The sequence below is a fragment of the Pelophylax lessonae genome (genome assembly GCF_965119305.1).
Source record: "Pelophylax lessonae genome assembly, chromosome: 4".
NCBI lineage: Eukaryota > Metazoa > Chordata > Amphibia > Anura > Ranidae > Pelophylax > Pelophylax lessonae.
Window position 1 is genome coordinate 500,017,376 of NC_138771.1, and position 22,813 is coordinate 500,040,188.

The 22,813-nt window shown below is 44.8% G+C and overlaps 1 protein-coding gene across 2 annotated transcripts in view; it reads right to left on the bottom strand.

The window, feature by feature from the left end:
- DDX11 (DEAD/H-box helicase 11) overlaps positions 1-22,813 on the bottom strand; it is a 224,026-nt gene that overhangs the window by 14,102 nt on the left and 187,111 nt on the right. For both annotated transcript variants that reach the window (XM_082257212.1, XM_082257211.1), the window contains exons 20-24: positions 19,205-19,354; positions 12,630-12,698; positions 12,325-12,425; positions 2,482-2,566; positions 2,111-2,186 (exon numbers count right to left, since the gene is read on the bottom strand). In XM_082257212.1, coding sequence (XP_082113338.1) covers positions 2,111-2,186; positions 2,482-2,566; positions 12,325-12,425; positions 12,630-12,698; positions 19,205-19,354 — 481 coding nt within the window. The remainder of the gene's footprint in view (positions 1-2,110; positions 2,187-2,481; positions 2,567-12,324; positions 12,426-12,629; positions 12,699-19,204; positions 19,355-22,813) is intronic.

Below are 22,813 nucleotides of genomic sequence, written 5' to 3' on the forward strand. Positions count from 1 at the left end.
GACGGAAGCCTCTCCTCAGTGTAAGACACATGAAAGCCTGCATGGAGTTTGCTAAAAAACACCTGAAGGACTCCAAGATGGTGAGAAATAAGATCCTCTGGTCTGATGAGACCAAAATAGAACTTTTTGGCCTTAATTCTAAGCGGTATGTGTGGAGAAAACCAGGCACTGCTCATCACCTGTCCAATACAGTCCCAATAGTGAAGCATGGTGGTGGCAGCATCATGCTGTGGGGGTGTTTTTCAGCTGCAGGGACAGGACGACTGGTTGCAATCGAGGGAAAGATGAATGCGGCCAAGTACAGGGATATCCTGGACAAAAACCTTCTCCAGAGTGCTCTGGACCTCAGACTGGGCCGAAGGTTTACCTTCCAACAAGACAATGACCCTAAGCACACAGCTAAAATAACGAAGGAGTGGCTTCACAACAACTCCGTGACTGTTCTTGAATGGCCCAGCCAGAGCCCTGACTTAAACCCAATTGAGCATCTCTGGAGAGACCTAAAAATGGCTGTCCACCAACGTTTACCATCCAACCTGACAGAACTGGAGAGGATCTGCAAGGAGGAATGGCAGAGGATCCCCAAATCCAGGTGCAAAAGACTTGTTGCATCTTTCCCAAAAAGACTCCTGGCTGTATTAGATCAAAAGGGGGCTTCTACTAAATACTGAGCAAAGGGTCTGAATACTTAGGACCATGTGATATTTCAGTTTTTCTTTTTTAATAAATCTGCAACAATGTCAACAATTCTGTGTTTTTCCATCAATATGGGGAGCTGTGTGTACATTCATGAGGAAGAAGAATGAACTTAAATGATTTTAGCAAATGGCTGCAATATAACAAAGAGTGAAAAATTTAAGGGGGTCTGAATACTTTCCGTACCCACTGTATATAGCACTGATTACTGCAGTAATGTCACTGCCCCCAAAAGTGTCAAAAATGTCAGTCAAGGGTCCGATCTGTCCGCCGCAATGTCGCAGTCCCACAAAAAAAAAAAAAAAATCGCAGATCGCCGCCATTACGCGTTAAAAAAAAAAAACACCAAAAATGACAGAAATCTTTCCCTTAGTTAGTAAACGCAATAACATTTGCGCAAACCAATCAAAATATGCTTATTGTGATTTTTTTTTACCAAACATGGGTAGCAGAAAACAAATTGGCCAAAAATTTTTAAAAATAATTGTTTTTTTACATCTTTTATGGGGGGAATTTCAAAAAAAAAAAAATGTTAAAAATCTTGTTATTTTTTCAAAATAAACGCTCTTTTTTTGTTTATAGCGCAAAAAGTAAAAATCGCACAGGTGATCAAATACCACCAAAAGAAAGCTGTTTGTGGGAAAAAAAGGACATCAATTTTGTTTGGGTACGGCGTCGCACGACCGTGCAATTGTCAGTTAAAGTCGCACAGCGCCGAATCACAAAAAGTGGCCCAGACGTAAGACAGCAAAATGCTCCGGTGGTAAAGTGGTTAAAACATAAAAATGGCTACTCACAAACAAAGGTAAAAATCAATCACATCGGACTCAAAATCTTGCGGCTCTGAGGAAGAGGTGTATGCCTTGAAACGCGTCAGCCGTCATCCTAATAGGACAAGGGACATTCGTATGGACTACTCTCGATACTCAAGATTTTGAGTCCGATGTGATTGATTTTTACCTTTGTTTGTGAGTAGCCATTTTTATGTTTTAATAATAAAGCCTATATTGAGGATAATGCGCTAGGTCCATGTGCCTTTCTTTGTGTTTCTTGTGGACAGCAGATCCTCCCTGAGAAGCTTTGGCTGTACATCTAATTTAATGATAAAAGGTGGAGCTTTATTAAGAAATTATAAGTTTGTTGCATTTTGTGACATGTCAGCAATGTATCCAGTCAGCCTTTAAAGGTAGCAACGGGTCCAAATTAATAAGGTAATTAGCAATAAATGTTCAGCCAGCAGAGATCAAATAATGAACATCTTTCATTTTTCTTAATAATGTAAAAAAGTGCAACCTGGTGGGGAGGCCACTGCATGTGGTACATGCCATCTGGATACAAGGAAACAAAAGCAATATTTCTCTTTTCGCATAAATGTGAAATTCTCGATACAAGTCATTGTGTGTGTGACGCTTACCGATGGACTGATTGACAGATTTCATGCACAGGTTCTCCAAGAGGGCTCTCCCTGCAGACACTCCACTTGTCTTGGGCTGAGAAATTAAAGAAAAATTAGACAAGGAAAGAATATCCCTTCCCACCTCTCCCCTGTTTAGTACATTCCACTCTCATACTTCGCTATAGTCCATATAAATAGCACATTAAGGATACATGTACAGGGGCAACTGCTTGTATCAAAACTGCTTTGTACCCTTACAAGTCAATGAAATAACAGAAGCAGCTTAGAATATTGTCAGAAAAAAAATACACAGAAGTGAATGCACCTGAATGTATACTGAATTTGTCCATCTGCACAACCCCTAATAAGGGCAATCTGGGTCTCCTTACCACAGTCTTATCAAGATAGGCCATTTTTTCCTGGAGCTCCGGCGATCGGATATTTGGGTACGGCATACCGACCATCACAACACACCTAAGAAAAGGAATATAAATGATTTAGAAAACCATCACAACTGCAGGGAAAGTGACAGGTTCTCTTGCTAGCCCACCTCCCACTAATACTTTTCTCATGCCCTGTTTTTCTGTTGGCTCTATATGTCTAAATTCTTTGTAAGCTGCATCTTGGACAGTGTCCCAGTTTACAAAGGGTTAATAATCTCACCTCCCTCCCCTGACATTGTTTAAAGCTTTCATCTAAGTATATTTCTCAATAACCACAAAGAATATAAATCCACTCTGCATGCACCAAAATAGGATTATTGTACTCATCCTAAAATCCCTTAGAGTCCGCTGAATGAGAAACACGGAAAGCCTTAAATATTTGGAATATACTGCTACCTACAGGAGGATTGGACACAAGCAAACAAAAAGACAACTGTAGTCCAGCCCAGGTATAACCCCTCCAATTACCATCATGCCTCAGTTTTGTAGCAAAGCAGTACCATGATCGCAAACAGAGGGAGAACCCCTGTACCTCACCGGACTCCAAGAAAAGAATTTTATCAGGAATACAAACATCCTATTTTCTTTGTCATTCATGGAAGAAAACAGGAAGTCCTATATTTCCAGGATGTAACAGGTTCAACAAACAACAAAAGTTGCACACTTCGTCTGCAGCTCAAACAGCTGCCTAAACCTCCACCTGCAGTGCCGGTTCCCGCATTGCACCTGAATCGCCCAATGGTTCACACCGAGATCTGCAATCCTCTGGGGGAGTGCATGTAAAGGTAATGACGCCCCCAGATCGTGTCGCAGATCTCAGTGTGAATTATGAAATGGTGCACGAATCGGATCGCATAGGTGTGAACACCCATGTGGTCCAATTCCAGTGTGGACCAAAAAAAGGGTCCTGCACCATTTTGATGCGAATGTGATGTGATTTCAGCCATACAGGTTGCATGGCTAAAATCGCATCGCAGACATCGCATGTGATTTGCACAGTAATGCGATCATCGCACAAGTGTGAACCCAGCCTGAAGGATGGCCTCTCTGAGCCACATAGAAAAGGTAGAATGAGAAGCCAGAGTGCCCTTCTGGGGCTCATTCTGAATGATCACAAGGGAATCGGTCTTTCTGAAAGAAGCAATGGATGAAAAGTAGACTCACAGCCTGAACCACATCCTAACAATATAGGGAATAACATCCAGACAATATACAACAGAAAAGTTTATTGTGATAAACTGGAGCAGGAAAGAGGGACTGGAGAACAATGGTGGTTAGACTCTTTGTAAAGTGATCTGACTAGTTAGACACAGTGTGACATAGTAGATTCACAGCCAGAATTGGTGCAGGACTTGCCAGTGAGAAAATAATTTTAGAAAGGATTTCCATCAGTTGGGTCCTTAAAGTGGAACTACACTTCACCTGAGCACTACAAAACCAAAAATAAATATTCAAAGCAACCCCCCCCCCCCATCCTTTCCCCCATGTCTTCATGCTTTATTTTGTTAAGAAATCACCCTGTAGCATTTCTGGCCATGGCCATCTTGAGTAAGGGCAGATGATTCATGTAGCATTTACTTCCTGGAATCCACCTGCCATTAGCTCAGTCAGGCAAGCAGACGAGGCCGTACTTGGCTAATAAAACCCTTTCTCCTCGCCTGAAGACTACGGGGATGTATGACATAATTTTCCTAAGCATAGAAACCAGGAAGTAACTGAAGAAATGTAAAAAAAAAAAAAAAGTTTAAAACAAGCAAAATTATATACGGTACTTTCCTATCTATTTACCCTTGCCAGCAGAATAAGGATTAAAAAAAAAAAAAAAAACAATGTTGATTGAGTGAGTGGATTTCCACTTTAAAGGCAATTACATTCTCCACTGGTATGGAAGTCACATAGTAGGAGTGACATGGGTGAATCCACTGTGAGAATGGACCACTTTTATCTGCACATTCTTGCACTATTAACTTTGTACTAGTTTACTATTTATTGGTTACTTTTATGTAGTGATTTTGGTATGCATTTGCATATTTATTTATTTACTGGTTGGTTGGTTTATTCATGGTGTACAGTACATATGCACTAGCACCTGCGGTTTATTTATGGTTTATACTATATATCAGGGGTCTCCAAACTTTCTAAGCAAAGAGCCAATTTACTGTCCTTCAAGCTTTAGGGAGGCCAGACTGTGCCCCATCGTTGGTTTTAATGGGAGAGATAGTGCCCCATTGTTGAAATCGTGGAGAAGACTAGTGCCCATTGATGGTTTCAGTTGGTGGAACAGTGCCCCAAGGGCCAGATAAAAGCAGGCAAAGGGCCACATCCAGCCCCGACTACAGTTTGGAGACCACTGCTTTATATGCACTAGTACTTTTTAGGTATTTGCACAATTGAATATTGATTGTTATGATATAGGATTTTTTTTGCTATCATCAGGATTTTCTTATTCTTTTGTATACACATAGGCTAGAATATAGGAAGCACACCTGTTTATATAAACAGTTCTTTCAGTTTCTTGTATTCAAACATTCAGTGTGCTGCATCCAGACATGCACTAAGTGCAAAACCTATCTCTTCATATATATATATATATATATATATATATATATATATATATATATATATATATATATATATATATATAGTTACTAAGTATATATGACTGAGGACATCCTGTGAGTGTAGGGCAAAAAAAGCACAAAAAGTACTGCTGGGGAGACCTCAAAGTCAACCTGGAGATGAGCTTTAACTCAATTTCTTTCTTGATATCTGCCAAACTTGTGACCTGCTCATCCTTTTATTGGCTACTTGCTTGTTGCAGATCAGTAACAGCACGTAGTGAAGGATGAGGATGTTTATAGCCCTGGTGTTACTTTCAAAAGCAAGTCGGCAATGGCAGTTTGCATATTGTGGCATGGTGCCTTTAAGACCTACTATAGCTCTTCTCTTACTCCGTGCTGCATACTTGTTACCATGACAATGCTAGGAAGATTAGGCGTGAAAGACTTGATTTTCTTTCAACATCTCAGAACATCACTATAAGCAGGATTGAATGAATCCCAAGGGCCAACGTCCTCATAAATATTATAGCCAGTTCCTTTTTTACCCTCTTCTGTTCATGTCTTTAGATAGTCAGGAATAGTTCGTCGCCCTCTCAGACAGTGTTCCATTTGGGGGTTTTCCCTTTATTTCCTCCTTTTCAGCAAGAAAATGGTTTGTAAACCTCAGACATGAAATAAGAAAAAAACATATCCCTCTATAGTGTGTTCTTTTTTCAATTAAAAGAACCAAGGGTCCTTTCTGTTTGTTGCTTTGTTTCTCTGCCATCAGCATGAGTTACTTCTGTCAAGTTTTCCTGATACCAAGAGAAAAATTGGGACAGGGGAGGGAGCACCAGCAGATTAAAGCCTGGTACACACGATGAGATTATTGGACAAATGATCGTCCATTTTTTGGAATGCTAGTCTCCATATCGAAAACAAATAAGTTAAATTCTCATACGACAGAATAAAAATTTGGAAGTGATGTAATGTATTTGAATTGCTATTTAGGATGTACTGTTTAAAACAAAAAATGGGATTTTTGACTTACTGTAAAATCCATTTCTCTGATGTTCATTGATGGACACAGCTCCTGATCTTCTTAACCATTGGGTTTTACTGCCCCCTACAAAAGTAGGACACTAGGCAGAAAAAAGACAGACTACGCCTATGGGCAATCCCAGGGGATGTACTTCCCCTTTCTGCTATAGGTACTTAGTTATGTTACAAGCAGTGTCAGAAGAATTACAGCTCCACAGAGGGGCGGGTGCTGTGTCCGTCAATGAACATCAGAGAAATGGATTTTACAGTGAATTTTTCTTTCATTCATTGACGGACACAGCTTCTGATCTTCTTAACCATTGGGATGTCCCAAAGCAGTGTCAAACATGAGGGGTGGGTACAGCAAGAAAAAAATTCACAAGGCTAACCGTAGCCAACCAGGTAACAAGAGCTCAACCAAAAAACTACTGGAGCCCACCTGAAAACAATAGACCACCAAAGAGGAAAACAGGTCCTCTAAACAGCAGCCTGTAAAACCTTGCGGCCAAAAGAAGCATCCGCAGATGCCAACACATCCACTTTATAAAATTTTGTGAAAGTGTGCACAAACGATCAGGTGGCCGCCTTGCAAACCTGTGTCACTGACGCCTGATGACAGAAGGCCCTGAAAGCGCCCGAATAGTGTGTCTTAACAGGGAAAGGAGGAACCTGACCCTTGATTTAGTAGGCCTGAGTCACCGTCTGTCTGATCTATCTGGAAATGGTCCCAGAGGAAGCGGACAGTACTTTTCAAAGCCCATCCATGAGCACAAATAGTGAGCCTGACTTCCTAAAAGACTAATCTTTGAATATTTTCAAAGGGTAGCTTTTTGAAAACTGAAAGCACCAAGTTAAGGTCCCAAGGTGGTAACAGAGACCGCACTTGAGGAGCCAAGTGTCGACTCCTTGAAGAAAGGTATGCACTAGGGAGTGCGTGGCCAAAGGTCATTGGAAGAAGACCGCCAAGACCATCACATGGCCCTTGATGGTACTCAAAGCCAATTTCTGCTCAACCCCCCGTTGAAGGAAGTTCAAGACCTGAGCCACCAAGAGACTCCTTCTCCTTGTTCCTCCTTGTTTTGACACATATGCTACTGCCGTCATGTTGTCGACAGGACCTGAACATGTTGATCCTTAGCAGCCTGCTGAAAAAAACAAGAGGCCTAGAAAGATTGCCTTCAACCCTCTTCAGTTGGACGACTTCCTGGCCTCTATCTTGGACCATGACCCTAGTACGGTATGGGCGTCTAGGTGGGCCCCACGCACTTGCATCCGTGGTCAGCCATTTGTTTAGAGGAAAAGACCACGTCAGGCATTTTGTCAGATTGACTGGGTTTCGCCACCACCAGAGAGCCCTCTTCACCCTCGTGGCAGTCCTGATCAGCTTCTCTAGGGACTCTAGATGTGGCCATTTCTGTAGAATGTCCATCTGGAGAGGGCGGGAATGTAGCCCACTGGACGGCTGGTATGGATGCAGTAAGCAGCCCCAGTGCTGCCATAGCTACCCAAACCGTCACCGCGAGGTTGTCCTGAATCTGACCCACCACGGACTGGACCTTTACTATTTTTTTGAGGGAGAAAAACCTTCTGAAGAACTGAATTTATAGTGTACCCCAAAAAGCGAACCTCCTGTGCTGGAATCAAGTTGGACTTTTCCAAATTTAGAAGCCACCTCAAGCTTTGGAGGTGGGACTGGGTCTCCTGTAGGTTTGCTAACATCTGACTTCTGGAGTCTGTGAAGAGCAAGAGCTCGTCCAGATAAGGGGCAATAGAGATCCCCCTCAATCTCAGCGGCTCCAGCGCTTCTGCCATTACTTTTGTGAACACTCTGGGGGAAGATGCCCTGAATTGAAGATGCCAAACCGATTCCCCCAAGTTGACAACGAGCCGGAGAAACTTTTGACAAGACTTGGCTATTGGAATGTGTAAGGCCTCTTGCACACGATACTCCTGTTTGAGCATCTCCTTTTTCAGCCGTAATTTTTGTCTTATTAAAAAGCTCGCATTTGCGTGTATTTTCGTTTGCGCAAATTCGCGTAAATTCGCGCCTCTGAATATGCAATTTTTTCCCCCCAGATCAACAGTATGATCATGTGCATTCATTTGATCGTATTTGCACGTATTTGCGTGCATTTGCGCACAAATGCGAGCATTAGGCGTAAATTACTGTCCAAAAATGCAGATTTTTTCTATTTTGTTCTTACTGAAGAATACGCGGCGCTCATTTATGCGGCTGTGTGCATAGGCACATTAGAATGAATGGGCTCTATTTTAGCTCATAAAAAAAAAAAGCTGCACTGAGCATTTTTAAGCTGCAGTGTGCAAGGGGCCTAAATAGGCATCCCTCAGTTTGAAAGACACCATGAAAAACCCTGGGGACAGAAGCTTTATCACCAAGTAGATTGTGTCCATCCAGAAGTAATTGTAGCGTATTGATTTGTTTACAAAACACAAAAGGTGAAACTGTTCAGAACATCACAGTAACCCAAAACACTGTACTGAGCATGGAATAACAAGATTATATTTGGGGATATACCAGAAACATATATAGTCCAGTATATAAAAGTTCATAACATCTAAGGGCAGCCATTTATGGGAACCAAAAGTGAAATCCCAAAAGGCTGCAGCGAAAAACAAAAGGACAGGAGGCGCCTCGAAGTGTAATACGTAGGGTGAATTTATTAAAACAAGTGGTAATCAACTCACAGGATGAAGGAGATAAATTAGCCTGTAAACTAGAAGTCCTGAGTGGGTCATCTATATTCCTCCCATAGGGGCGAGCGCTGTGATGAAATGAACCGGCTATGCGGTGTAAACAGGACATCCAACTCGACACTGGCTGATGGAATTCGAAAGCGAGGCCTGAAGCGCAGAGAGCCGTCCTGGGAAGATGCCAGCCTTCCTTTTCCTTGGGGACTTGGATTACAACTTCCTGCTGCATCAGCTCCTATAAAAGAGACATAATTGCGGAAGCTTTTTCTTCGTCACTTGGGAGAGGGGAGACAAAGAACCTGCTTGGGGGTGTTTCGGAGAATTCCAGATTGTAACCCCAGGCGACAATGTTCCAGATGAAAGGACTTGAGGTTACTTGCCGCCCACTGTGGGAGGTAAACCTATAACCTTCCTCCCACCGGGAGAAGGCTGTCATTTGCTTTTGGCGGATTGACCTGGGGGTTTGAAAAGCATCCCAGCTCTTCCCTTGCCCCTCTGGGAGGACCAACCTGGTTTTCTGGTCCTGTTCCCTACCTCTTTGGGACTGAGGAACAGCACGAACATTTTTCTTGAGAGACGGTTTCTCTTTAGAGGGAAAGGGTTTCTTCATATCAGCTCTTTCCAGATCTGGGCCGAACAGGAAATCCCCAGAAAAAGGCAATCCACACAACTTGATCTTAGAAGCCTGACCTCACCTGACCATGTTTTAAGCCAAATTGCACGACTGGCCGAGTTGACCAGAGCTGAGGATCTTGCAGACATTTTGATTGATTCTGCAGAGGCATCAGCCATGTATTTGACTGCTTTTAACAGTACTGGAAAGGACTCAAATAAAGCTTTCCTAGTTGTCCCAGTCTCCACGTGCCCTTTAAGCTGTTCTAACCAGCACTTCAAATTCTTGCAACCACTGTGGATGCCATAGGCGGCTTAAGACTGGATGAGGTGGAATCCCATGCCTTCTTAAGAAGTAAATCTGCCCTCTTGCTCATTGCATCCTTTAAGACACCCATATCCTCGAACGCCAAATCTGTAAGGCGAGAAACTTGAGAAAAGGCTGCTTCTACCCTGGGCCTTTTATTCCAAACATGTGTCTCATCATCTTCAAAAGGGAACCTTCTCCTAGGGGTTTTAGAGAAGAAAGGGGCCCTCTCAGGATCTTTTCTTTTTTTTTTTTTAATTGTCTCTGACGGAACCTTATGAACTGGGAATACCCTTTGTTTAGATTCATCCAGTCCCTGACACATTCTGTCATGTACAGAGAGCTGAACTTTCTCTTCCTGGATCTCGAGAGTAGTATAGATTGCGCTGAGCAAATCATCTACTTCCTCTAAAGATAAGATGTCGTCTTCTTCCTCCTCATTCGTATCCTTGAGGGAAAGAAGTGCTGCCCCTTCTCCCTCCGAGTCGCTGGCCTCTGCCAACTTTGAGGTGGATGCCAAGGAGCTAGATAAAGTACTTTGCTGGGAATCTGTGTTGCTGGGACTTTGACTAATAAAGAACAAACTGAGCATAAAGCATCAGTTAACTCTTTCACGGACTAAACAAATCTTTACATTGCTGTGAAAATTTCTCTTTGACTAGATCTGCTATGCAGGTTTTGCACAGCGGCTTTGGCCATAATTCCCTCAGGGGGTTTCTTGAAACTGAGGGAGATCTGGATTTAACTGTGGCTTTAAACTGGAACCAAACAAAACAAGAAAGGCCACCAATCATCTAACAGCTGGAACTAACAAACCCCCAAAGTGAACAGATACTAACACCTCAAGAAAAAACACAAGAAAAAAAGAAGGCCCCTTGTGTACTTAACCAGCCCACACCAAAGGACAGAATCCCAGCTTAAAGCGGAGTTCCAGGCACGGGAGTGAAATTTAGCTAAAAATACCCCTGGGACAGTCAGGGCTGGTACATTCCACAATGGATAGCCTCTGTACTGTCCCAGGTCGCACTTACCTTTTAAAAGAAATACTTACCTTGAAAATTTCTTCTCCAGCGCTGCCATCTCGGATGTGGGCAGCACAAGCCAGCGCATCCTCTTCTGCGTCCTCTTCCGTGTCCTCTTCTCCCAGAATGCGCCTGCACCGGCCCCGCTCGTCACTTCCGGTGCGGGCGCGTCATCCCTCCACAGCTTCTGAGCATGCCCAGAAACTGTTTAGCAGGGAATGAGGCGCCCGCACCAGAGGTGATGAGCGGGGCCGATGCAGGCGCATTGATTCCTGGGAGCGATGACGTTCAGCTCCCAGGAATCAATGCAAAGAGGAAGTGACGGCGCGGGCCGCAGCCGCAGAGGGAGGAAGTGGAAGAAAGGTGAGTATATTTTTCTTCAATAACAAGGTAAGTAAGCAAAAGAAAAAAATCGTAACTATCCATTTGTTTTTCAGGTGACCAAGAGCAAGCGGATGGCTCAAAATCGATTATGTCGATTTTGTGGCCGGAACTCCGCTTTAAACTGTAAGGCTGAGAACAGTTTATCACAGCACTCACAGAGCAGACTCCCACTAGAGGCAAAGAAAATAAAACACAAAAATAAGGCCAATAGTAGAGATAGAGGCACCACTGTACCCCCTCTTACCTGGGCCTGGCCGGTGCTTGCGGCGCCTGCTTCAACCGATGCTGCAGTCCTCTCCTTCATTTCATGCAGAGTGTGCAGAGGAATGTGATAGAAACGACTTGTTTTTAATCGCCGCTTCCCTGCGTCCCCACGCTCCGGGGACCGGAAGCGGAAGCACAGACCTTAGACCCGGCCACTAACCCTTGCGTTCCAGCGGCCGAGATCAATGCTGCTAAGCCCCCGTCAGAAGTCCCGCCTACTAGATCAATGTCACTCGCCGGCCGGGACCTGGTCTCCTGGGCTACCGCACAAATTGTGAACCATTTGTTTGGTTTGTTTTTTTTTTGTACAATATTCTGATCGTGCGTATGGGTCTTTACAGCCACAGCTGTCTCTGTGTGCTGTGTGGAGGGAGGTGTGTCTCTTCACTCCAATCAGCACTCAGAGCTCTCCTCACTGAGCTTTGCAAAGTATGTCTTCAGCTCTCTCTGCCCCCTTTTTTGGAACTCTCAGCCAAGCTTATAAATTCAGCACTTTGAACGGATGTAGAGAAGAGAAAACTGCAGATAAAGAGGTACAACTCATGTAGGAGGATTTATTTAATCTCTGTGTATCACCTGAGGATAGCCCCTTTACTGGGTATCTGTAAGGGTTTATAACCACTTTAAAGTGCGTAAAGACTATGCTGAGAGCAGCACAGCATGCACACTGCTACAACTCCTCAACAATGATTTGCAGCAGAAGCTGGAGTATCATCTTTTCATATACACTAAAACCTTCATAATTGGAAAACAGGGCAGGCCTGTATTCCTTTTTCCTATGGCAGCCCTTGAATGCATCAGAAAGGCAGGTTAGGAAACTGCAAAGTCAGGTGGGGTCATTTTCTGTGTAGAAAAGGGGTCTATAAAAGCGGAAAATAGAAATAGGATAGGTTTTTGGCACACATACCTGCCCAGGTCATCAGAAAAGTTGATTCCTTCACTCATCTTCCCTCCAACAACAGAAAAGAGAAGGGCGCCAGTTACGGGTCCTGCAGACTGGCTGGAGAACTGGAAGGATAATATAATTAGTAAAAACACATAATTTAAGGCTGTGTAAGCGAAATAGGTTTTAAAGTTTTCTGTTGGCCATAAGTATTATAAAAAAATAAAGTGCAATATGACTACACTGGTGATCTTGAACTGCCTGAAAGCTTTGAAATATAAAAACAAGAAAAAATCTGTAAAAAAACCAGTGGCAGCTCTTTGCCTCACCTTGATGCAGCGCGAGTACTCGGACAACACTTGTTCCACCTGGTTGGCTTTCTTTGGTTCCTGAAATATCTGAAAATTGTTCAAATACAAAATCAGTGGAACCATTCTCTGCATGTTCTAAATTACACATCTTCTAGAAGAGAAAGTCCAGCCTGCAGGATACTGTATTAAAGCTGAACAACAGCCAGGAGGAGAATAATATCATTATAAAAGTGTCTACCTTGTGCCAAAAACCATGGCCATTTGTTCCTTAAAGGGGAGCTCCAGCCCCCCCCACCAAAAAATAAAACGTCAACAGCTACAAATGACTTTTACTATTGGGGCACCTACCTGTTCAGGGATCCCGCAGTGTCCTCACCCAAGCCGATTCTTGAATGGGCTCTTGGATTATGGCGCCTCCATCTTGGGTAAGGGAAACCAGTATTGAAGCCTTGCTGCTTTACACCCGGTTTCCTACTGCGCATGTGTGAATCGTGGTTTCTCAATAGGCCGGCTGCTGCGAGGGACGAATGTACTGCTGAAGTGGGTACCTGTCAAAACCAGGTACCCACTCTCCCCCAAGTGACAGACAAGTGAGTCACGCTGAGCTTTCTCAATGGGCCAGCTGGGGTGAGGACCAAACTTCTGTCTGAGTTTGGTGCAGAAGTTGGGAGCGGGTACCTGTCAAAACCAGGTACTCGCTCCCCCTCTACAGAGAGCCACTTGTGGCAACGGAGTTGGGGGGGGGGGCAGAGAGGGAGGTGGCAGACAAGGGAGCTTCCCCTATTGGGTGGAGCTCTGCTTTTAATGCATTTTTTTATCCCCCCTCCCTTCAGGCACATGCACACTGGGCATTTAGCCCCTGTGTGTCCAGCGTATCCTGCTATTTTAATGCTCCTGGGAGGCACAGGTGCAACATCCAGCCCAGCATCCTGCAGCCCATCAAAGTCTATGATGGAAAAACTGTGTTCCGGGAATACACCCGCCTGTGACAGACTGCAAGCAATAGGGCTGAATGCTTTACCTGTGCCTACTGGGTGCACCAAAACACTAGGATGTGATGCACAGGGTTACACTACCTCCTCTTTGAAGTTTACAAAAGGAAAGTGACATGCTTCCTTCTGTGCATGGGAGAGATCTTCGCAGCAACCGGTCACCACCCACTAACAAAAGAGCAGCTCTGAGCACACCCGCAGGATGTAAGGGATATACTATAGTTTAATAGGAAATGCATTTCCCCTTAGCAGCGCAGGTCGGATGTGACGTGTGCCACCTGCCTTAATTCCCCCCCAGGACCTTGGCAAAAAAATAGATAAATAAAAGAAGGAGCCGATGTTGTCACAAAAGAAAAAGCATGAATTACCTTAAAAGGTAGTAATTGGCTTTTTGTCTTACCGTAAAACCCTTTTTTCCATTGACAGACCGCTCCAGAATCTTCTTGACCATTGGTTAATGCTGCCCCCTACAGGAGTAGGACATTAGGCAGGAAAAAGCTTTACCACGCCTATGGGGCAGTGCCAGGGGGGTATATTCCCACTTCCTGCTACAACAGTTTTGTTGAAAGCAGCATCAGAAGAAAAATAACCCAACTCAAGGAGTGGGTGCTGTGTCCGTCCATGAACATCAGAGAAAGGGATTTTACTGTAAGACAAAAAAAATCAAATTTTCTCTTTTGTTCATTGACGGACACAGCTCCAGAATCTTCTTGACCATTGGGATGTCCCAAAGCAGTGTCAAACATGAGAAGTGGGAAAACAACAGAAAAAAAAAATCCCAAAGGCTAAACCTAGCCAACCCTAGTAACATGGAGCTCAGCCAGGAACTGGAGCTCACCTGAAAACAATACACCCTCAAAGAGGACCAGGTCCTCTCAAATAGCAGCCTGCAAAACCTTGCAGCCAAAAGCAGCATCCGCAGATGCCAACACATCTACTTTATAGAAATTTGGGAAAGTGTGCACAGACAACCAGGTGGCCGCCTTGCAAACCTGCATCACTGACGCCTGATGGTGGAAGGCCCCAGAAGGCACTAAGCACCACGTAGAATGCGCCTTAACAAGGAAAGGAGGAAGCTGGCCCTGTCTGATCCATCTGGAAATGGTCACAGCAGACGCTGCCAATCCCTTGCGCGGGCCATCCATAAGGACAAAAAGTGAGTCCGCTTTACTAAATGACTCGGTTGCCGCCGGGTACACCCTAATCACCCGAACCACCAGAGAATGTAAGGCAATCTCCTTAGGATAGTTAGGTTTAGGTCACAAGGAAGGCAACACAATGTCTTCATTCAGATGAAAACCAGAGACAACCTTCAGAAGGAAGGACTGACAAGGGCGAAGCACCACTTTATCCCTGTGAACCATCAGATAAGGTGGACAAGAAAAAGCTGCCAACTCGAACACCCTGCGTGCGGAAATAATTGCCAACAAGAAGCCTACCTTTTGAGATAATGTAAGCAGAGGAATCTTGCAAATATTTTCAAAAGGCGGTTTCTAAAGAACCGACAGTACCAAATTGAGGTCCTACGGAGGCAACGAAGACCACACAGGTTAAGCCAAGTAGCGAACCCCCTGAACAAAGGTGCGAACCAAGAAATGCGTAGCCAAAGGACGTTGAAAGATAATCGCCAAGCCAGAAACCTGGCCCTTGATGGTACCCAAGGCCAGGTGCTGTTCCACACCTCTTTGGAGGAACACCAAAATTCGAGCCACCGAAAAGGAACAGGGATAAACTCCCAGAGACTCATACTACGTAATATACAACTTTCGGATGCAATGGTAAATCTCAGACAACCCCCTATCCTTCAGCACCTGGCTTTCAACAGCCAAGCCGTTAAAGCCAGCGACTGTAAGGCAGGATGGAAGATCGGCCCTTGGGCCAATAGATCTTCCCTGAGAGGGAGTCGCCAAGGGACATCGGCAACCAGCCATAGCAGATCCGCCTACAAAGACCGGCCAGGCCAGTCTGGGGCCACAAGGATGACCGGAATTCCTTCTGCCTCGATCCTCTGAGTCCACACAGTGATGTACAAGTTATTCTGTAGAGCAGTCAGAGACTCTGCTCATAGAAGATGATCGTCCAGGTACCCCAGCACTGCAATCCCCTGCTGTCGCAACAATGCAAACAGCGGGGCCAACACTTTTGCGAACACCCGCGGAGCCGAGGCGAGACCAAAGGGTAACGCTACAAATTGATAATGCTCTAGCCCACAGTAAAGCGGAGAAAGTGCTGATGTCCGACATATATTGGGATATGGAGGTAAGCGTCCTTGATAGCGATAGAGGCCAGAAGATCCCCTTGATGAAGGGATGCCACTACTGAACAGATGGACTCTATCCGGAACTTCTGTACCCGCACAAGGTTTAACTAAAATACCCAGAAAATGTTCAGAGTTTGGAACCGGTACAATCACTCCTTGCAGTAGCAAATCTTGTACCGCCCGGAAGAGATCACGCAAGCGGTCTGGGGAAAAAACGCAGGTTGGGATTAAAAAACCTCTCTGGAGGATAAGACCGAAATTCAATCTTATAGCCGGACCGAAGCAGAAAGACCCGTGGACCTCTTGGATTCTAGACAGGTGGGTCCAGAAAAAACAAAGATGCCCCCCTCACCCCAGATACAGGTGAGAGCGCCCCTTCAGGCAGAAGAGGACTTGTCTGCAGGTCTGGAAGGGCCTGCTCTCGGCTTTCCAGGCCAGGGCCTCTTGGAACCTCCGGAGACGTTCCAAACAGATTTGCCCCTGGAAACCTGTGGGAAGAGAGTACTCATCCCTCCTGTGACTCCCTTAATGATTTCATCCAGGGAAGACCCAAACAGGCGATCCTCCATAAAGGGAAGATCCATTAAGGCCTTCTTGGGAGCTGCGGACCAGCATTTCAGCCATATCATGTGCCGAAGGACCACTGCTGTCACAGACAGCCTGGAAACTAAGGGAGCCGCATCCAGAGAGGCATCGCAGAGAAACTGAAACCCCTGGACCAACTGGTCCACCAGCTTCGCAAAGGCAGAGGGAAGCTGTTCCTCCGCCAGAACCTGGTGCAAAAACTTAGCCCAAGGTCTAGGACTCCAAGGCAATAGTGAACACTGGCCTAAGGACTGAACCAGTCATAGTAAACATGTGTCGGACCAAGATTTCTGCCTTCCTATCAAAAGGATCTTTAAAGCCAGAGACTCCCATACCGGAATCAGGGTGGATTTGTTCAGCCTGAAAACCGTGGAATCCACAACAGGTGGGACCATCCACTTTTTTTTACAGTGAATAACTCTTCAAAGGAGTACCTTCTAGTGAAACGCTTAGGAACCACCACATTGCATTTAGAATACCCCCACTGATTTGAGACAATATTGTCAAAATAGGCGAGAAAAGGAAAAAAACTTTCGCCGCTTTTGAGGATTTTCTGGTACCAAAGATGACCGGTGCCTCCGACGCAGCTGCATCCTCCATTTTTAAAGTTTCCCGCAGAGATACAACCTGTAGAGGAAGAGGAATCATTCTCACTATCAGAGCACTCAGGGTGCGTGGACACAGACCCAGCAGGGTGACTCGCGTCCGCGGCGGCCAGATCAGACTCAAGAGTCTGAGGAGACAGAAGAGGCAGGTGAGGGCAGCGGATGCTTTTTGCAGGCCTTTTTTTGCAGGACCAAATCAACCTTGGACACTAATGACTCCAGAGCCGCCGCCATTGCAGACAGGGTGGACTAGGACCCAGAAGGGCCTGCCGCCTCTGAAATGGAATCGGGGGGTGAAATTTGCTCCATGGACTCCATGTTATCCAGGGAACCACACAGGTAATTCAGAAAAGAAAACACTGCTGAGTGACCCCCCTGCAGCCGCACTAGCGACACTACAAGTCCCAGCACAGCTGAATCGCTGCTATAGCAGAGAGAGTGAGATTCGTCTAGGGCACCCACAATAACTCACCACCCCTAATCAGCACAGAGCAGAGTGATGGAAGCTGTACACCATGTGGCGATCAGAGAGAAAGAGGAAGTCCAGGAGTCAGGACTAGAGTTCTACCGCTACATTCATCGCCCACAAGGCTCCAAAAACATTGCCATTGTTCTGTTTAATGGGAAACCACAGGAAAATGGCCGCTGGACTACACAAACAAGGCCGCCAAATACATGGCTCGCCATCCACAGCAAAATGACGGCTCCACGTGGTGCTCACGCTGCTCCTGGGACCCACAGGGGACACACCAAGGGACATCTGTACAGTAAGTGGGGGCCCTAGCAGGAGTCCCCACCAAGACACCCCCCCCAACAGGCCGCACGTTTGGCTGCCGGCGGCACCCCCGGCCCCTCTCGCCCACTTGACACCCCCAAAACGCACCTGGACAGGTATGGCCGCCCCCTAAGGGGAACAGGAGGGGGAGCCAGGTATGGGCAGATGGGGGGGGGGGGTGGTCCACAGAGGACCCTGACACATGGGTGGGATGCTGTGTGGGAAGGAAGGGAACCTGGGGGGTCCGACCATCCCAGAGGGGGGCCCATGTTAACCCCAAAAGGCCACCAGGGAAGGGGGGACACTACTTACCGGGTAGGCCCCGCTCCAGGCAGACCACCTCTCTATCGGAATGGGGGTGCTGCGGGCCAGGAGACATGCTGCGACTCAGGCCTGGATCAGGTCGTATGCGTCCTGGACTGAGGAGACCGTAAGGATCTAAAATATCCAGTCCATCGCCCAGTCCAGCAGTTGATTGCAGTTCTCACAGGAATAGAAAATAATAAAAGGAAAAAAATCAGTTTAAATATAAAAAATGCTAGAACCAGAAATCCCAGCAAGGAATTATGTCCTTACTCCTGACTAGGCAGAAAAAAAAACTGAATGCCTATAGCAGGAAGTGGTAGTTAACCCCCATGAACTGCCCCATAGGCGTAGAAAAGCTTTTTCCTTCCTAGTGTTCTACTCCTGTAGGGGGCAGCATAACCCAATGGTCAAGAAGATTCTGGAGCTAGGTCTGTCAATGAACTAAACCACCTTGGAAGTCCCTGTGTCTGCCTCCTCCGCTGCATCATATAGCGTACATACGTTGTAATTTAAATGTTTTTGTTCAGTCTTCCTTTGCAATTAAATTGCCGAGGATAAAAAGTACCCAAATCCCTACTTGTGCCGGTCGTAGGCAGCCTTTTGCGCATTAAAACTGGGGAAAAAACCCCGGACTCACTTGTCAGTGCTTACACACAAGTAAGTGCCTTTACCTACCCCCCCCCCCCCCCCCCGCCCCATTTGACAGTGCTGGGCCAATTACAAGGCACCACTGCTCACCATCACATGGGAAAGGCTGAGTGAGTCACACGCTTACCCATTCTCAGAAGTTCTGGATGTTGAACTTTGCTCCCTAAAGCTAAACAATGTGACAGAGGATTCAGGAGTGAGTATATGCTGCTAGGAAAGTGAAGAGCTAGATGGCCCTTTCCTTTTGCCCTGCATGGGAAAAGGAAAGGGTCACCTCAATTAAGTTTTTCTTGTGTATTCCCATTGATAAATGTGATTAGAAATGCAACTAAGCAAACAGCAAGAACAAAACACTTCAATAAAAGAGGACATAGATAGAAAAACTGTCCCAGGTTTTGTTACTGCAGTGTCACCCCACATACCTTTTTCTTGGCTGCCAGCCGTTTCAGCTGCCCCGTCTTCTCCCAGTGATCCAGGATGAGCTTCTGGTAGTCGTAGGAAGGAAAAAAACACACAAGCCCTCCGGGGATGACATTACACAAGTTTACCAAGATCCTTCCGGTCTCATCCATCTGCAGGGATAGAAATATTCCGTCTCCAAATTATAAGAGATGACAAAAGCCCTGCTGGTTTCCAGAAGGGGAGGCCTTCACCATATATGAAAGGGATGAGTGGCCACCAGGACTTACAATCATAGATATTTGAAAATCTGTCTGTTGACCATGGCAAACCTACTCCTTTAGTACTTCTATCTGGTGTAATACATAAAAATGGACTAGGACCAATGGTAGTTAGCAATGCAAACTGTTCTTTCAGACAGCATTAAACTCTTCATAACCACAAAGTAAATTTTATGAAAAGGAAAAGATTCTGCGCTAAGGACAAATGATGGCTGTGGCCTCCCTCAAATATAACCGAAGGTTATACAAAGATAAACAGAAATAAGGGGGAGGGATGTTGGCGCTGCCTGGGAGTCAGGTGTATTCAAAATGACAAAAACCTTAAATGGATAATGAAAAAAAAACAAATAAATCCAATAATAATAGGATGAATAGAAGGTGTATAAAGATATACGTGAATGGGACTATAAATAGCAAAATGTGCAAAAAAGTTGCAACTATTAAAAACGATAATGTACACCATATAGATAAGTGAAATATATAATGAATAAATATATAGAGGTCCACTCAGGAAGTGACAATGATAAAGTGACTGTGCAAAGTGATGGACAAATAAATAAATAAAAAATTGGCAGTAATATATCATATACCATGAAAAAGTGCTGAAGTAAGTGACAATATATGAATAAAAACTCAATCAAATAAATAAATGTACAGTACAAAATCCGTGCATAAATATAGCAGTGCAATCAGGTGAGAAGTCCGTCTATGTGCTGATTCTCAGGCAACACTGGATGGGATTACATATAGTTAGTCAGGTTGAAAAAAGTCCATCCGGGCCAAAAAAAAAAAAAACAGTATTGAAAACCCAACCATACAATCCCATATACACAATCCTATACCCGCTGTTGATCCAGAGGAAAGCGAAAATAACCCCCAGCAAAGCATGATCCAATTTGCTACAGCAGGGGAAAAATTTCCTTCCTGATCCCCCGAGAGGCAATTGGATATTCCCTGGATCAACTTTATCTAAAATAAATTTTAGTACCCATTTATATTATGTACGCCTAGGAAAGAATCCAGGCCTTTTTTAAAGCAATCTAGTGAGCTAGCCAGAACCACCTCTGGAGGGAGTCTATTCCACATTTTCACAGCTCTTACGGTGAAGAAACCTTTCTGTATTTGGAGACGAAATCTGTTTTCCTCTAGACGTAAAGAGTGTCCCCTTTTCCTCTGTGTTGACCTTAAAGTGAACAACTCAACACCAAGTTCACTATATGGACCCCTTATGTATTTATACATGTTGATCATATCCCCCCTTAATCTTCTCTTCTCAAGAGAATAAATTCAGTTCCTCTAATCTTTTCTCATAGCTGAGGTCCTCCATGCCTCTTATCAGTTTGGTTGCCCTTCTCTGCACTTTCCCCGATATCCTTTTCAAGAACTGGTGCCCAAAACTGAACTGCATATTCCAGATGAGGTCTTACTAATGATTTGTACAGGGGCAAAATTATATCTCTCTCTCTGGAGTCCATGACTCTGTTAAAGCGGAGTTCCGGCCACGGGGGTAAAATTTAGCTAAAAATACCCCCGGGACAGTCAGGGCTAGTACATTCCACAATGGATAGCCTCTGTACTGTCCCGGGTCGCACTTACCTTTTAGAAGAAATACTTACCTTGAAAATTTCTTCTCCAGTGCTGCCATCTCGGATGTGGGCAGCTGAAGCCAGCGCGTCCTCTTCTGCGTCCTCTTCTCCCAGAATGCACCTGCACCGGCCCCGCTCGTCAATTCCGGTGCGGGCGCATCATCCCTGCCCAGAAGCTTATAGTGAAAAAATACCTGCGCTGCTTCACAGAGCAAACTAATAAATAAATCTCAATAAATATTGTGTATAAATTATGTATATAAGGTGCTAGTGCTTAACTTAAAATACACGATTCCTATCTCATAAATACCAATCAATATATATTAAAACATAGATCATAGACGTGAAGGTAATAAATGTAAAATAAATCCTTCAATTAATCACGTGTTCAAATTGTGACAGTCTTTGTGCAAAACATAAGTCCAAAGTGCTGCGTGCTCATATAATAAGTGCCGGAGCTCTCTGTACACGGGTAGGTGCTCCCCTCTAGGTCCCCTACTCACCAGAAGCCAAATAATACACCGCTTTCAGAATTTTCTTTAGATGAGAAGAGCCTTATTGGACCATCAACTCAACAGCTTTACTGTAGATCACAACATCCAGGTATTGCTCAAAAAAGAAAGAGATGCTGGCATCGTGAAGTATGTAACAACTTTATTCGATGCACACAATACAAGATACACTTACAATGTAGCAGAGGTTCAAACGCCTATCAAATCATCCCACGGGTTGCCATGCAAAGGGCTGTGCTCACTCCCCGTGTCCCCGTATGCCGGAAGATGGATGCGGTCGGGCGTAGTACGTACTCGGACGGACGGCTTGACGTGTTTCGCTCCGCACACAGAGCGTTATCAAAAGCCATTTCTTTCTTTTTTGAGCAATACCTGGATGTTGTGATCTACAGTAAAGCTGTTGAGTTGATGGTCCAATAAGGCTCTTCTCATCTAAAGAAAATTCTGAAAGCGGTGTATTATTTGGCTTCTGGTGAGTAGGGGACCTAGAGGGGAGCACCTACCCGTGTACAGAGAGCACCGGCACTTATTATATGAGCACGCAGCACTTTGGACTTATGTTTTGCACAAAGACTGTCACAATTTGAAAACGTGATTAATTGAAGGATTTTATTTTACATTTATTACCTTCACGTCTATGATCTATGTTTTAATATATATTGGTTGGTATTTATGAGATAGGAATCGTGTATTTTAAGTTAAGCACTAGCACCTTATATAGATAATTTATACACAATATTTATTGAGATTTATTTATTAGTTGGCTCTGTGAAGCAGCGCAGGTATTTTTTCACTATACACTTTTAAAGGCACATCACCTTTTATACCAGCAGCAGCTTACTATACTGTGTTATCAGAGTAATCGTAATCCACAGCGCTAGCCCATAATCTTTACCTGCCCAGAAGCTGTTTAGCAGGGAATGAGGCGCCCGCACCGGCAGTGACGAGCGGGGCCGGTGCAGGCGCATTGATTCCTGGGAGCGATGACGTACAGCTCCCAGGAATCAATGCAAAGAGGAAGCGACGGCGTGGGCCGCGGCCGCAGAGGGAGGAAGTGGAAGAAAAGGGAGTATATTTTCTTCAATAACAAGGTAAGTAAACAAAAAAAAAAATCGTAGCTATCCATTTGTTTTTCAGGTGACCAAGAGCAAGCGGATGGTCCAAAATCGATTATGTCGATTTTGTGGCAGGAACTCCGCTTTAATACAAGAAAGGACTTTGCTTGCTTTGGAAACAGCAGATTGGCATTGCAT